The 13,279-nt window shown below is 42.4% G+C and overlaps 1 protein-coding gene across 1 annotated transcript; it reads right to left on the reverse strand.

The window, feature by feature from the left end:
* Positions 1-237: 237 nt before the first annotated feature.
* Positions 238-11,762, reverse strand: LOC123399264 (vacuolar protein sorting-associated protein 52 A). The gene is made up of 19 exons (XM_045093682.1): positions 11,538-11,762; positions 11,370-11,427; positions 11,070-11,165; positions 10,654-10,755; positions 9,960-10,043; positions 9,576-9,656; positions 8,796-8,939; positions 8,052-8,140; positions 7,210-7,291; positions 4,507-4,692; positions 3,795-3,910; positions 3,659-3,717; positions 2,418-2,518; positions 1,891-1,941; positions 1,530-1,709; positions 1,266-1,400; positions 1,084-1,158; positions 916-973; positions 238-817 (listed from the first exon to the last, which is right to left on the reverse strand). Exons 1-19 carry the CDS (start codon positions 11,642-11,644, stop codon positions 516-518), a joined length of 2,106 nt encoding a protein of 701 aa, XP_044949617.1. The 5' UTR covers positions 11,645-11,762; the 3' UTR covers positions 238-515.
* Between the last annotated feature and the right edge of the window lie 1,517 nt (positions 11,763-13,279).

Here is a 13,279-nt window from a genome sequence, read left to right on the forward strand (position 1 = left end):
CTAAGTTATTTAAGTTAAGATGAACAACTGCAGGAGAAACCAGACGGCCGGGCATCGCTCGGCTGACAGAGCAGCTGAAAAAGCTAAGGCTGCGTTTGATAGCAAAGTATTGTATGTAAAAACCCAAAGTATCAAAAAATTACAGTAATTTAGCCTGTCAGTTCTGAAATACCGTGTTCATTGACATAATAGAGCATGGTGTGAGAGCGTTTATCCCTTCTTGAAGGCATGGCCGTCTTAAGCCGGGCCATGGGGCCCATAGAAATCTCAGGATAACTAGCATACACCCTTGTTGCAAAATCACATTACAATCGAGTAACCTTGATACATGATACCGCCGTTGTAAACAAACACTTGGCAGTACACCTATAACAGCGGAAGAACACATGGCTCTGTACTTACAAAGGGGTGAAACCCGACGAGATGTTCTTTCTTCAAGTAGCATGGCATGGATCAGAGTCTCCATTACAGTGTGTGTACACGGCATGGCAGGGCCAGGGATGAAGCAGTGACTACTAAAAAGTCCTAGAGTATTTCTTGATCTCATACAGGATGGAGGATATGGATACCAGGTCCTTGTTGAGGGCCGAGCCGCCGTTGACCCTCTTGACGCACTCGGTCAGCCTCGTGTAGTACAGGAGCAGCTGCGTGAGAGCCGCTTTCAGGATCTCCATCCCACACAGGAAGTTGCTGAAGGATGTGATGACGTCCTTGTGCATCAGCTCGATCGCGGCCTTCCATCGGCTCGCGAAATCCTTCACCAGCGGCTCCACGTCGCCGATGCTGGCCTTGTCTGAACTCGAGGCAGAGTCTTCCGCTAATAACATTCATTCAAAGAAGAGATGATGTCATTGTGAATAAAGAGAGAAAGAAAAAAAAAAGCACACGATGTTGTTGTAATAGAATTCTACTTACATGTGCGCGTTTTGACAAACTTGATCAAGTCACTGAAATGCTCCATAAGCACTTCCTCCTGCATAAATGTTTGTTATGCATCGAATCAACACACAACAAGAAATGTAGTGGGCGGTATTTCTCTGGCCACAAAGATGTTCCATGCCATCAGTAAAAGAAAGTGCATACCACATATATTGCAATGTTGCTCTTAAGAACCTCCTCGAAGTGAAGTTGTGTTTTTCCACCCTCGGTGCCAGCTTCCTGTATGACAAAAGATGACAACAGATTTGGAAAGGCAATGCATATAGTAATTTTGTACGTTAATACAAACATTTCCAACAGAAACGACTGCAATCGATAGTACCAACCTTCAATACGGCAATTGTTAAATCATAGTTGTTTATCAGGAAAACAGTTTGCATCTTTGGTTTAGGGAACATCTTGGCCAACTTAACAAGCAAGTCTTCAATAGCCATCCGTAATCGCTCAAGATTTAGATCAAGCTGCAATTGTAGAAATCACTTCTTAAATTCCCATAGGCTACAAAAAAAAAGGTATTCCTATTGCATGGCAATGTGCTGAAGAATTCCAGAAAGGAGAATATTGGGTTGACCTGGATGTGATCAACTAACCTGACCGTCCCCATATTCAACATTGAGATGAACAAGAGACGCTGTAAATTCAGCATATCTTCTTGTGACATAGTGAGGATGCACATCATCCTCCCAAAGAGTCTTAATATTAGCATTCCGCAAGCTGCTCAAATGCAAGTCAAAGACCATCTTGAAGCGAGGCCAGAGTGACATGTTAACCTGCCCATTGTGCAACATGAAAGATGATTCAGCCTAATTTTGGAATGTGGAACAGAAGACAGACTCTCATCTAATTTAGCATGAGCTTTCCTAATGGTAACACCCACATTGACAAAGGTAACTCTCAAGTAAAGTTGATATAGAATTTGAAGGAGTAAACAAGGAGGAAGTCAGAACAAACCTTGTCTAGGTAAGAGTCCAAACATGGAATTCGCCGCTTAAACATGATAAGCTGCACAAACATAAATTCCATTCAGATACATGTTTCGCACGGGTCATGCTAGCATGCTTTGCCACACATTCAGTTACCAATTTACACAGGGCTGCACCACTTTATGGACTACTTGAAAGAATCTAATAACATATAGAGATTTAGATATGCTCTTGCAAATAATTTATCAGTTACTCTTTAAAGAATGAAATAAAATAAACATTACGGGGAAAGGGGGTAATTTTGGCCAGTTTCTGGTGAAAATCAGCCAGAATAATCTAGCAAAATGACAATTCTCCCTTGCTGCTTGGACTGTTTAACAGTAAATATTGGACTAGTACTAGTTTATAAATTACAGGGATATCCCTCTACATAACATGAAAGGCTGCAACCCTGCAACCGCTTTCAGAACATAAGCTTTCTTAAGTTTTACTCCTACAACAGGAATAAAACTCTATCTAGTTATTCATTCATTCATAAGATAAAAGGAGAAATACCTGGTGCTGATGAATTATCCGAATCATAAGCATTATTCCTATTGCATCATAGCAGTTCAGAAGTACAGCATTGAAATATTCATCGACAACTTGAATTGGTCCTGAATGAAACAACTGAAACTTTCAAATCATTTGCATCCACCATAATTATGAGAAAGATGGTAAGGTCAATGCTAAATTCACCAACATAGTGGCACTTTTATTATGACAAGGATAAGAATATAAGACAAGTGTTTGTTGGAGTAACTCATAAGCTCCTCAACCTTTCTAAACTATTAACTTAACATGCACACTAACTTAATAGCTTTACTGCAAAAAAAAAGGATGTAGCCAAGAGTGGGCTTTTAAGTTTACTAGCTAAATACCCGTGTGTTGCTGTACAAGTTCTCTTAAATGCTTAAACACATTTGTCATCCTAGCCCCTAAATTGTGCAAATAAAAAGATATCTCAAAATATACATTGAGCGAATCAACTAACCGAAAATCGTGGTGCATCTGTCTACAACAGAGTGTACGGTAATTGTGGTATGGCAGATCTCCGAAGGTGAACGGACCGTCACCAACTCAGAAATTTATAGAAGTGGAGATTTATCTAGTTTGCACTATGATAATTACAAAGCATCTCAACCAGAATAAACCCATATATCAACAAGTCGTACACTCATATAATCCAGAATAGTACAACCAACTAAATAAAAGCATGCCTATCAGTTTTTGTCTTAGCATGCATTACTGTCTTATGCTGACACTGGGATTTTTCAGGGAAACAGACAATAGCAAAGCAAACAAGGGGAGTTTTTAGTGCAAATAGATCTTTGGGTGCTAAAGTTACAACTGACACCTGGGTAGGTTGTTTAAACCTATGGATGGGTCAGATACAATGGCATGTGACTGTGAGTGGCACATGGATTCATGCACAGCCATTTTACAAATAACCGAAATCTCATCCAATGACACAGTGAGAGTTTACATGCTAGTAGAACCTAAAGATGCACACACACACACAAATTACTGCATAAGATACAACATGGCATGACAAAAAAAAAGGGGCAGCCCGGTGCATGTAGCTCCCGCTTGCGCAGGGTCCGGCCACTTGGGTCTATTGTACGCAGCCTTTCCCTGCATTTCTGCAAGAGGCTGTTTCCAGGACTTGAATGCGTGACCTCATGGTCACAAGGCAGCAGCTTTACAACATGGAATGACAAAGAAAACAGAAAATGCCAATACAGGATGGAACAAACCAGCAAATATATCTTGGAATAAAGATTCTTCACCAAAGAAATCATCAGAGAAAAGGTACCTGTAGTCGGTTGAAATATCATCAGGCTGCCACTTATTCACTGTATAAATTTAAAAACAAGGAAACAGCAATCTTACTCAGAAGTAGCTGTATCAATCAGAAGTTTTTGTAAGCTTCTGAAAAGAACTTCATATGGATACTTCTGTGACTTAGCTTCAGATATATGAGGTATCAACGCAGGCTGATCAATATCCTGATATACCAAAAGCAGGGCACACAGAAATTATACCATTGCACTTGTTACTTGAGAGTAAATTAATCATTCAGCAACAGTATGGAGTTTAAAGTTCAAAATTAATTCTTCAATCGTGGATCATTTTCCACCAAATTTACAATATACTGGTAGAGGCATTAGAGCATGTCAAAATAACCTAAACTCTGGTTTTATAAAATTTGCAACAAGCCAGAATGAACATGGCAAAGAAATTTCACTAATTGACTAGATTTTTCAGTGTGCACATAGACTAGAGAAAAGCATGTCCTCGAATTTGTTCAAAGACTTGTCTCGAAATTAGCCGTACTTATTCTGTATGTATGTCATGAACCAACCGAATCGGCTATGCTCATGCTGCATGCTAGACTTATGTGGCTTGCTTTTGTTATCGCTCAAATATAATTTGTTGGTGTTACAGAAATTCATACAAGTTACCAAGAACCCTGCAGCCACACAACCCAGTATAGCTCTGGGCTCCCATGTATTGCTTGAGTCACAAATTTCAAAATCATGAACTGATTGATGAATTAAATTACATTATCTAACTGAAGTGTCACTATGTCATTAGTAAATACCTTTAAGACGTTTATTCTTTCACCAAGAGCAAACACCGAAGAACGGGCTTTCAGAGGTTCTTTTCCAATGGAGAAAAGGTAGCCTGTACTTCTAGTTTCAACTCCAAGTAAGTCGGTGGAGGTTGCTATATCCAGCTGTAATTTCTCCAAAGCTTGTATGTATGCACGAAAATGTGCACTCAGAACCTGAAAATTGGAAGTGATAGTAGAAATGTCAATCAGAATAGATATAATTTAGGGCAAGATATCCAAGAAATAAATGAAGGTCTTTATGTCTATATTTGCTCGTACTGCCCAAATAAGATATGAACCTTATCACAGATGCTAGCTGTCTAACATAATACATGCAGGAATAATAAAGATGTCAGCATACACTACATATAAAGGTAAGAGGAATTGCAATTACGCATAGCAGTAAGAACTAGAATAAAGCAATGACAAACAGCAGTAATTGCAGCACAGATGTGTCTTTGGATTCTCTCATTCTCAAGCCTCTATGTCTAGTACACCCTTGGTTTCATAGTAAATCCCCTCATTATTGACAGGCAGCAACAAATTAATCTCTTCCAAACACATCCAAGTAGGGTTAGAAAGTGGAAACATTATATTAAAATAACACAATTGATTTCCTCAATGTACAGTTATTTCAAAACATAGACTGCCGGGTGCCAAGGCCAGTTATTGGAAAGGAGGGAGTACAATGTAGTGCTAAGCCAAAATTCTACATTTTTTGCCACAAATTAAGTTGATAGCATGGTACCTATTCTATACACCTAGAATATAAAAAGGTACTCCCTCCGTCCCAAAATAAGTTTTTTTTTTTTTGAGAAAACGCAAAAGACTTTTGCGGTTCATTGTATTGAAAAGAAGGGGTTTAGTACAATCCTCCTAGGAGGCATATTTACAAGGTGAACACATGCACACTAGTGGACATCCCATGTTTGTGGCAAGATGGCCCGAAGCCCCAAGGCGCCCGCTCTGGCCCAGAGGCCGGCCTCTTCCTTAATCGTAGCCACCAGGGAGGTAACCGACGGTGTTGCACCCTCAAACACGCATCCGTTGCGATGCTTCCAAATCATCCAAGGGACGAGCAAAGCAACGGAAGCCAATCCCTTGTGCATAGGCCTAGGGGTGTCGTGTCCTGCAGAGCACCACCAGTCGTGTAGAGTGGCATCGTTGTTGGGCAGCGGGCAAGAGAGGCGCAGCCATGAGAGGATCTCGTGCCACACTTCACGGCTGAAAGGGCATTCCAGGAGAAGATGATGAATCGTCTCCGGAGCCTGATCGCAAAGAGGGAAGCGCTGTGGGTGCGGCAGGTTGCGCCTCGCGAGGCGGTCGGCCGTCCAGCACCGATCGAGGTTGGCAAGCCAGTGGAAGAAGCGCACCCGAGGCGGTGCCCAGCACTTCCAGGTAAGTTTCCAAGCTTGGCATCTCGCAGAGCCTTGAAAAGTGGCGAGGTATGCGGATTTGGTGGAGTACTCGCCGCTCGCGGTCCACTTCCAGCGAATGCTGTTTGGTGCGTCAGTGAGGACAGTTTCGGCGAGCATGTGCCAGAGGCGCAGGTATTCTCCAATCTCCGGGATGCCAATCATGTCGTGGATGTCCGTGGCCCATTGGTTCGCGTGAAGGCCGTCCGCAACAGTTCTTGACTTGCGACGCCGTTTGGGGATGAGATCAAAAAGGAGAGGCGCGATCTCTCGGATTGCACGTCCGTTGATCCATCGGTCCTCCCAGAATAGGGCGCGCTGGCCATTGCCGACAGCCATGGTGGTAGAGGCGAAGAAGAGCGCGCGCTCCTCGGGCGCGAAGTGCAGGTCAAGGCCGCTCCAGGCCCTGCCAGCATCGACTCGGCTGAGCCACTGCCACCGCATGCGAAGGGCGAGGCCAGTGCGCTCGAGGTCGTGGACGCCGAGGCCCCCAAACTGGATAGGCCGGCAGACGCGCCGCCAGTTGACATGACAATTGCCTCCGTGGGCCTCGGCGCGGCCAGCCCAGAGAAATCCTCTCTCAATCTTCTCCAAGAGTTTGATGGTCTTCTTTGGCGGCGCAAGCACAAGGAGCTGATGAATGGGAATCGCGCTCAAGACAGCCTTGGCAAAGGCAAGGCGGCCGGCTTTGTTCATTAGCCAGGCCTTCCAGGAGGGCAGCTTCCCAGCGACCTTATCGACGACGGGTTGCAGTTGGGCAGCCGTGGGGCGACGCAGCGTGAGCGGGATGCCCAAGTAAGTAAGCGGGAAGTCGACGATGGGGCAGCCCAGGTGCGCGACAACACCGTCCCAAAATAAGTGACTCGACTTTGTACTAAAGTTAAGTTAGTACAAAGTTGAGTAACTTATTTTGGGACAGAGGGAGTATAATACAATATACAAATCAAATATAAACGATATTTACAGAAATATGTCTTCATTCATTGGAAGAATCAGTATACTTTTAATGTGGAATTTGGATCCACCAAGACAGAAACAAAGCACTGGTCAAACTCTTCTGTTGGATTAAGGTAGCAGCTCTTCATAGCCATTGACTACCCGAGAGGGTAGAAGAATAGGACCTATATTCTGGGACATACAATTGAGTTACAGATGTATGGTCATTGGACTTCAACCGGGTTATTCTATTGTCTATTCCACTTGTAAATGGAGAAAAAAACTAAAGGCAGATGAATGAAAGAAGACATATTCAAATCACATTCACAGTAGCACTCACCTTATTCATGGTATCAATGTAAGCCGTGCGAACTTCTGCATATATCTCCTTAGCATGTTCCTTAAGGAAAACTATTGTGTATCTACAGTGGAGAGGACAAATGAAACAAATTGAGACATTATACAGTTGGAAAGAGTGAGAGAGTAACACATACATACAGATAAGTCAACCAACAATAAAATGGCAATTTAATCCTATGACCATATGCAGTGTTATAAACTAAGGTTTAAAAGAATTTTAGAGGGACAGCTCTCGGCAAGGAAGGCAAGGTAGTATAGCTGTTTCTTCTCCTATATGCATAGTTCAATAGCTTAAGGCTCCTGGATCTTTATAATAGTCTTTCCCGCCAATAGGAATACCACTCAGACTCAATAGCCCAGTCAACTGGGACATGGACTCTCATACTTGCCTCACTAGGACTCAATTCCCTGACTCAACTAGGACTCCTACGATCCCAATTCAACTCTTGAAGCTCGCCACGGATGGTCTCGCGAAGGCTTATATAATCCTAGAATAATCCTAGCTTTCTGGGTTTTCGACCAAGGGGGTCTCAGTTTCATAAAGACGATAATGCCAAAGTCGTCGATTTCAGTAGAAGTCCTGATGTTACATTAGCAATAGTTAATCAAATATGGCTCTTTATGATTGGTAAACTTGCCCTCGGTAACGCTCTATGCCAAAAACCATGAATTATGTATGTCCACTTGTGAGGATTCCAAATTAAAGAAATCTGGCATAAAGTAATTTCTCATCTAGTACACTAAAATGAGAAGCACTGCAGACATTCTACAAACAGGGGTTAAAAGTGGAAAATAAATATCAAGGCAAGAGAGTTGGCATACTTGTATTTAAGGACACTCTGTTGTAGAATCTGAATGTTTGTTTTTGGTTTTCTCAAGGCATAGAACTTTTGGATGATAAACTCAAAAATCTGCAGGAAAATTACGAAAGCATAAGCAATAGAACCATGTTGTAACTTTATGATGTCCAATTGGCTAGATAAACATTAAAAAAAAAAGCGCAAGAAACACAGCGGATGCAATTCTTGATTGCAGGTAAACTTGTTCATAGCTTCCATGAAAACCACCATACCATATTAGGGCAAGCTAACAAAGATCAGGTTGATTCCTTATTTCATATGGAAATAGCAACCAGTATAATTAGTATACTGGCAGTGGCTGACAAGTGACAACACCACTCTACACTAGTAATTGACACACTTGCGGCATTTTTAATGCCATCAACCTCATGAAGTACATCATCAGCCTGAACAAATAATGATGAGTATCATGTAACCCTTTTTCATAATAAGCATTCAGTTCTACCAGATACACCTTGACACCTCAATCTAAGCTATTGTAGCACATGCCGACTGTCTGAACATAATTATGCAAGCCAGAGGCTTAGCACATTATCCCCGACGCCACATTATAAAAATAAACATAGAAGACATAATGCTTTACACCAAATAAGCACATATGTAGATGAGATACATAATGCACATACAGGAAGATGATATGTTAACATTCTTATGGACATTCGAGTTTGAATCATTAGAAAGAGAAAACCAGAAACTGTTTTCAGACCTTCGATACTGCTTTCTGCCGAAGTCTCTCAACCTCAGGCTGAACATCTTTGAGAGCCTTTGATGTTTTAACCATCGAATCAGCTTCAATGAATTTGATTTTTTTGCTTAGAATCTCAAGTGTTTTCATGTATTCATCATTAACCTGTGGGATTGTTGGATAAGCCATTATCAGTGATCCCATCAAAATACTTTATTCCGAGAAACATCCATCAAAGAATATTGAATTAAACACAACTTTAACTGCAAGAGAGCGGTGCTGATAATGATGTTACACTAACAAAGAAAGCCTTGGGGCATGTAATACATCCAATCAAAGCAAATAAAATAATACTTAGGAAAAATAAGACACCGGTTGAACAAATGAATACATCCAGCAAAGCAAAACATGTCATCACAATGGTTATATAACCGAAGACAGGATATAATGGCATATGAAATACTCCCTCTGTCCCAAAACAAATGTCTCAACTTTATACTAACTTTAGTATAAAGTTGTACTAAGCTCGAGACAATTATTTTGGGACGGAGGGAGTAAGTACTAAACACCATGCTGAAAGAGAAATACATAAGTAAACATAGTACCACAAATAGCAGAAAATTATGTATTTGGTTTTAAGTTCAGAGAGAAGTAATCAGTGATCACATATTGCTGGTTGTAAACAAATAGGCACTAGGTCCAGAAAGGAGTAACTGTATAATATTAAAGTAAATGGACATAGTATAGACACAATAATAAGGTAAAAAAATCTTGGTATGAAGATAGAATGCAAGTAATGACCTCTCCATCAACAATTATATCAATCATTCTTGGCGGCACTATTATATCCTCAACAAATTTTGACAGTTGCGATTCTGCAGCCTGCAGAAATTTTCCAATGAATCCGGGTAGATATTCAGCATGAAGTAGGAAATGATATTGATTAAAGCTATGAATACAGTGAACTGGTTCCTACATTCTTTGCGGCACTGTTATGGAATAGAAGTTATGTTGCGGGACAAAGATACATAAAATAGTACTTCAAAGTTCTAACTTGATAAAGACTAATGAGTTCAATGCATCAGTATTCTACTGTCTGGTTATAAGGAAGATGTGTGTACAAAAATTAACCAAACATCCGATGTATGGAGAACATAAAAGATACAGCAGAGAAACGAATCAAACCTTACGGTTTCTCAACTTTAATCCCATGTCCATAGATTTCTCCTGAAGTACCTTTATCTCTGAGCTTATAGAACCAATTTCTGTCTAGCACAGAAATTAAAGAATTGCAGTGTGATTTAGTAAAACGAAATGAACTGGTTAACTACCGTTTAAAGGTACTAAAATTAAATGTAGATCTAGATAAAAAAATATTGTACGCATAGTAAGTCAAAAGAAATGGTGCCACTCAAATACGGTCATGGAGTTCTAGCATGGAGCACATAAATAAATAAAATAAAACAAGTGTATTAATCTTAGATTGTTTTTTTCAAAACGGAGGCATAAGATTTGCCTCGTCTATTAATTAAGAAGAGAATAGAGTTTGTAATCACTCATGTATTATAAGCTTAGATTGTGGTATACAAAATGTTAAACTTCCAAGCACTCCGGATTTTGTTCATGTTATGGTTTGTAAAAGGACGAGCTGAAAATGCAGAGACGTGCTATTTCTTGATTTTCTGGTAGTTCACGCTTCACAGTGGGCAGCATTTTTCCAACAGTAAACATTTCAAGGATGATAAATATATTTGCTTATAATAACAGTAGCACCAAAAGTTGATGACAAGTAAATCCCATCCAGATACTGTTTCAGGCATCCACTACGACAAGAATGTCACGAGCAGTGCTGTCACAGCAGATGTGAATATGCAATTACCTGGAATCCAGTTAGAACAGTTTCCATTTGTGACAGAATATTATCGCAATCAGAGATCTGATCATGCAGCAACACAAGGTTTTCGCTTTCTGTAATGTAATCCTGCAAAAGAAAAAAGGAAGACGGCATTGCATAAGAAAAACATGATAGGTACAGGTGATTTATATTTAGGCAGCACAGCACTAATAGAAGGTAGACACATCATAACTCCATGTTTTCCAAATAATTCATTGCGCCTGTGCAATTATTTGATGCCTCAAATTAATATACTGATGATAAGAATGGAGGAATGAATAAATTAGCTAACTTGCTAAGCAACAGGTTCACATTGTACTCATAGAAGAAAAAAAAAATCAGCTCTAAGGCAGTAGAACCATGGCAGCTTTGCATATCTGAGGCCTGGCAGAAGCAATTACCTGTATAGAATCCAGCTCGACTTGGCGTATGCTGTTCTCGACACCTTTTGTGTAATCGCGCATCTTGATGCCATTAGCCAGGATGTTTGCCACTTCCTGCAGGCACGCACGCAGAAACTTTTAAAGCAGCAAAAATCGTCCAAGGAAGAAAGAATGGCACACTGTTCTTGCTCCGAAATGTTGCAGCCAGCTAGTTGTTTCAGAGAGATAAACATGGCAAGATGGAAGAAAACCCTCGAGCTTTTGAAAAGGCCTTGGTAAGCTACTGACTGACGCAAGAATGATACTGTAAATAAGCACCTGGTCGTTCTTGCAGTCCTCGAGCTCCTGCTGCAGCCCCTCCAGCGACTCATTGTCACTGCCAGAGAAACCACCAAGCATAAGCTTAGGCGCGTGAAGGAGGCGAGGAGATGTTGCTACAAGGGGGAGGGAGGGAGAAGGAGCTGGTGGTCGGACGGACGGACGGACCTGGCCGCGTCGTCGTCGTCGAGGGGGAGGTCGCCGACGAAGACCCCGAGGTCGAACCTCTGCTTCTGCCCGTCGTGGGGTGCCGCCGCGGCTGGGATGGCCTCCATCCCGGCGTCGGGGGGATCGGGCTCGGGGTCGCCGGAGCGGGCTCCGATCCAGATCTGCCACCGGTGGCGGTGGGTGTTGGGATCGGACCGGAACGGGTGTCCCCGGGAAATGAAGGTCAGACTCAGAAACGAGAAGGGGGTTGGAAGGGGAAACGGGTTGGGCTTTTTTTCTCCAGGCGTGCAAATGTCTTGGGCTGGGCTTTTGTTAGTGGGCAAGCTGGGCCTGGACGACGGCGAGCTGACATTTTATACTTTACTCAAAACAAAATAAAACCCCTCAAAACAAAACAAAAACCAGTTTTTTCTCAAAAAAAAAAGTTTTTGACTTGTTTTTTTTTAATAAAAGGTAAACGCTTCCACCCGGCGCGTCGGCCGAATCGTTCGGCCGGTCGCGCGCGGCCCGCGCGTCTCGCCGGCATGTTCATGCAACATTTTTTCGTTAAATTTGCTGCAACCATGTGTTATTTTGATACAAACGTTTTTCATGCAGCTTTTTTTCTCGTCTAAATTTGTTGCAACCAGCGTTCATATTTGCTACAAGCATTTTTTATTTACTACATTTGTTCAGTAAAAAAGTTGCATATATGTTTGGTTGCAACTCGAGTTTGTTGGATTTTTACTACAACCGGCGTTTTGACTTTTGCTACAATCGTGTTATTTTTTGCTACAACTGGCATCATTTTTTGCTGCAACCGTTCACTAAAAAATTTGCATACACGTCACGTAGATATTTGCTACAACCGACGTTTGACTTTTGCTACCACGCATCATCTTCTTTGTTTTTTTGCTACGATCACGTAGATTTTTTTTTGCCATAATTTTTTTTGTTGCAACCGTTGACGAAAATTGTTGCATAGCGTCGAAATTTGTTGCATCAAGAAAAAATGTTGCATGGAGATCTAACGGCGCGGCCCGCCTACAGCTGGCAGATCGGACGGCCCGCACGCTTCGACCGGCGCGCCGGAGCAGAGCATCGCCCTATATAAAAACATGAGAGCGGTAGATCCAATTCATCTTTACCCTCGAGAGCATGCAATCTTACACTCCACGTTGCTTCCATGTTTAACGCAAATCATGCTTTAACCACACTATCACCCGCATTTAGGAAAAAGAAACTACCGCCGCCCACCCTCTCACGTTGCCACGTCTTTCACCCTAACCTCTACACTCATGATCCCATCTCTCTCCCGATTCCCCATCATCCTCGACTCGGTCATGGAGACAGGGAGTCCAAGGCCAACAACTCCTCTCCTCTGCCTTTCAATTTATCACCCGTCGCCCGCCACACGCCTCCCCGTCCACCACTTGTTTGTCGCCGCTCCGGACGCCAGCCTCTCTACGCACTTCCTTCGTTCCCATCCCCGATTGAGTCGCAGGAGTGCCACCACCGCACCGCCAGCGCCAGGGGACGTCCCGGGACTGCAGCCATTGCACAGCATGGGTACATCGCATGTGTCAACGATATGTGAGCCACCACGGGTGTGGTGCTGATCACCACTTCCAACGATGCGGGGGCCACACCATCCGGGAAGGACGTGGGGAGGCATCGTCGCTTCTTCTTAGGGCGAGTGCCACATCTGAAACCTCCCTAATGAGCTCGTCCACTCCGCGTATAGCACGCCATTTTTCCCTAGC

Source organism: Hordeum vulgare, chromosome 5H (assembly GCF_904849725.1).
Source record: "Hordeum vulgare subsp. vulgare chromosome 5H, MorexV3_pseudomolecules_assembly, whole genome shotgun sequence".
NCBI lineage: Eukaryota > Viridiplantae > Streptophyta > Magnoliopsida > Poales > Poaceae > Hordeum > Hordeum vulgare.

Bases quoted from the DNA above. Each gene is read 5' to 3' on its own strand.
- LOC123399264 (XM_045093682.1), bottom strand. From the start codon at position 11,644: ATGGAGGCCATCCCAGCCGCGGCGGCACCCCACGACGGGCAGAAGCAG. The intron at 4,693-7,209 runs GTGAGTGCTACT...TCCAATTTTCAG, and splicing joins ACATTGATACCATGAATAAG to GTTCTGAGTGCACATTTTCG. The intron at 1,401-1,529 runs GTTAGTTGATCA...CTACAATTGCAG, and splicing joins TTGAATATGGGGACGGTCAG to CTTGATCTAAATCTTGAGCG.